This window comes from Penaeus chinensis, chromosome 12 (genome assembly GCF_019202785.1).
Source record: "Penaeus chinensis breed Huanghai No. 1 chromosome 12, ASM1920278v2, whole genome shotgun sequence".
NCBI classification, from domain to species: Eukaryota; Metazoa; Arthropoda; class Malacostraca; order Decapoda; family Penaeidae; genus Penaeus; species Penaeus chinensis.
The window spans coordinates 18,046,458-18,048,957 of NC_061830.1; the positions used below are offsets into that span (position 1 = coordinate 18,046,458).

Below are 2,500 nucleotides of genomic sequence, written 5' to 3' on the forward strand. Positions count from 1 at the left end.
GTACTGCTGTTGAGTCAACTAACATCCTTCACTTTTCGGACAAAGTGGAAGAATCTAATATTCTTAAAATATCGTTAATAATGGGAGCAAACAAGAAAAGATAACAGGCTACTCATGCTGCAAAAATGAACAAACCCAAACTGAAAACTGTTCATCCAACAAAATCTCAACTTAACCCAATGCTGACGGCCATAACATGCATCCCATGCCCACTGCGAGTTTACTTTATTACACATAGATGGCTACATGTGTACCAAGTCATCAACGAGCCAATTACAAGAACTGCCTGTCTCGCCCATTTACCCTTTTCCTTGATTTACAAACATATTCTTATTATCTTATTTTGCTGTTACTAATGTTTATAACATTATAGTAATTATAACATCTATAATAAAAATAACACCAATGATATTCATAGTAATACTAAAAAATGCATTTTTTTTCCACCAATTCAAGGAAAGGTGAAATTAAGTCAGGTCACAAGGTCTACTAATTGACTCCTTTGTGGCTAAGCACTAGCAAAGCCATCTATGTGCAGACACATTTCAGAAAAAGAATCAAGCAAGGACTAAAATACAATTCAGATTTACCTGGGTAAAATCCCAACACAATGAATCAATAGTTACATTAGTCTTGCTAAGCCATACAAGTGTATTAGCCTGTTAACCTAAATCTGAGTTTCTACAAGTTTTATTATATCACCTGTCTAAAAAAAATAATTTCTTAATATAAAAACACATACAAGATAACTTTTGAAGCTTTCACACAATTAGCATCTCAATAATATATTATGTAATTTCTAAATACTACCTCAACTATTCATAACAATTTTTTTTTTTTTCTGCAACCTAGAACTACTTCTGAAAATCTAGATCAAAAGACTACATCCTATATTTTTCTCAACAATAAATAACAATAAAAAAAATGTACAATACTTACAACAAGCAATATTCGTAAAGTGGCACTGTTTAGAAGGCACCCATAGGTTGGAGGATCCAGTGTCAAACACCACTCTGAAGGACTGTGGGGGTGTACCAATGGTAATGGGTCCATAGTACTGTGCCTGGAATCATAATCAGAGGCATCAATTTCCATAATATTTCACAAGTACCATACATGGACCTAATAACCACTAAGATTATGATGAAAATTAGTAACAATAGCAGGTTATCTGTATCATTATAGCAAAATACACTATTTATTACTACTCAATTTACGGCATTTCTGGATAGAATGTACATTAATTTCAGGCTTTACTATTTCTTATTAAAATATATGCAAGCATTATCAGTTTTTTTTGTATTAAGAAATATAAAACTTTGCAAACATTAAATGCATGAAAGTCTTACCATCCTTCATCTCTTTATACAGACTAAGTGTTCTTTCTAAGGCAGCAAATTCAGAACTTACATCCATGTAGTTGGAAAGCGGCTCTGGCATCGGTCCTCTATTGCCCCATTTCCGATGAACAACCTTCACAGCCGTGTCAACCTCTTGCAATGTTCGTCGAGCAGACTTGAATTTGTGAAGTTTAATCCTAAAAAGAAATGGTTTATAAAAGAATTTAACATGGTAATAGTAATAGAATAATTACTTGCAATGTTATCATATCATTTATCACCTTTATAAGTCTGAATTAAGACATCAAAAGACATTGGCCTCAATATCTTGTGCTCACTATATATATCCGGGTCAGCAAGAGTTTAGGCTAGTTCTTATCTGCCAGTGATTTAAAAGGGAAGTCTAGAAGCCCTATATCATGCCAGATATACAAGGTGGATGTTTGTCGAGATTTCTATATTTTGCTGCATGTGTAATTTTAAAAACTCCAAAACAGAACAGCAGCAATCAGTAATATATCATATATATTTTCACTCCAGCATTAATCTATCATGCACAACATGTATACAAATACAATAAGTGTATTGCCTACTCTATTATTTGGCAATAAATTTGCACTAAAATTTATGAACTCTTAATAAAATATGTATGATGGACATTCGTTTGTCATTCCTGGGGGACAAAGCACCTAGGCCACAGCATTATAATGTGTAAATCTGCAGTTTCAGTAAGCCTCTGCAAGCTTGACTTTAAAGCTTGAAGTATTAAATAATGACTGCCATTGCTTAGGAGAAAAGGTGATCAGAATAGTGTCCAGTGGCAAAACCCCAACTAAGGAAATACTGCAATGCTGGAGGGGGTCTTGGGGTGAAGCCTCAGGGTTATGAAGGCTTTTGGTTCATATGGCAGTCTTTATGGTAGTTTGCGTGTTTAGGATCTTTGATTAATGTTTACAGTATGGATGCACCTAACTAGAGCAAACTGAAAATTATATACTTAAAGAAAACAAAAGGTTGCAGTCTGGCACAAGAAATAATGGTAATTCTTTACGGTACGGATGCACCTGCCAGTAGACAAAGTCCCCAATTCCAGCCAACAATCTTGGGGGACACGTGGGGAACCAGGGGTTGGGAGGGGGGGGAGGGAGTAGTCTCTGTTT

At 34.9% G+C, this 2,500-nt stretch overlaps 1 protein-coding gene across 1 annotated transcript in view; it reads right to left on the minus strand.

Moving 5' to 3' along the window:
• LOC125031327 (lysosomal aspartic protease-like) overlaps positions 1-2,500 on the minus strand; it is an 11,769-nt gene that overhangs the window by 7,722 nt on the left and 1,547 nt on the right. The window contains exons 2-3 of the mRNA XM_047622029.1: positions 1,411-1,537; positions 940-1,063 (exon numbers count right to left, since the gene is read on the minus strand). Of these exons, the coding sequence (XP_047477985.1) occupies positions 940-1,063; positions 1,411-1,537 (251 nt within the window). The remainder of the gene's footprint in view (positions 1-939; positions 1,064-1,410; positions 1,538-2,500) is intronic.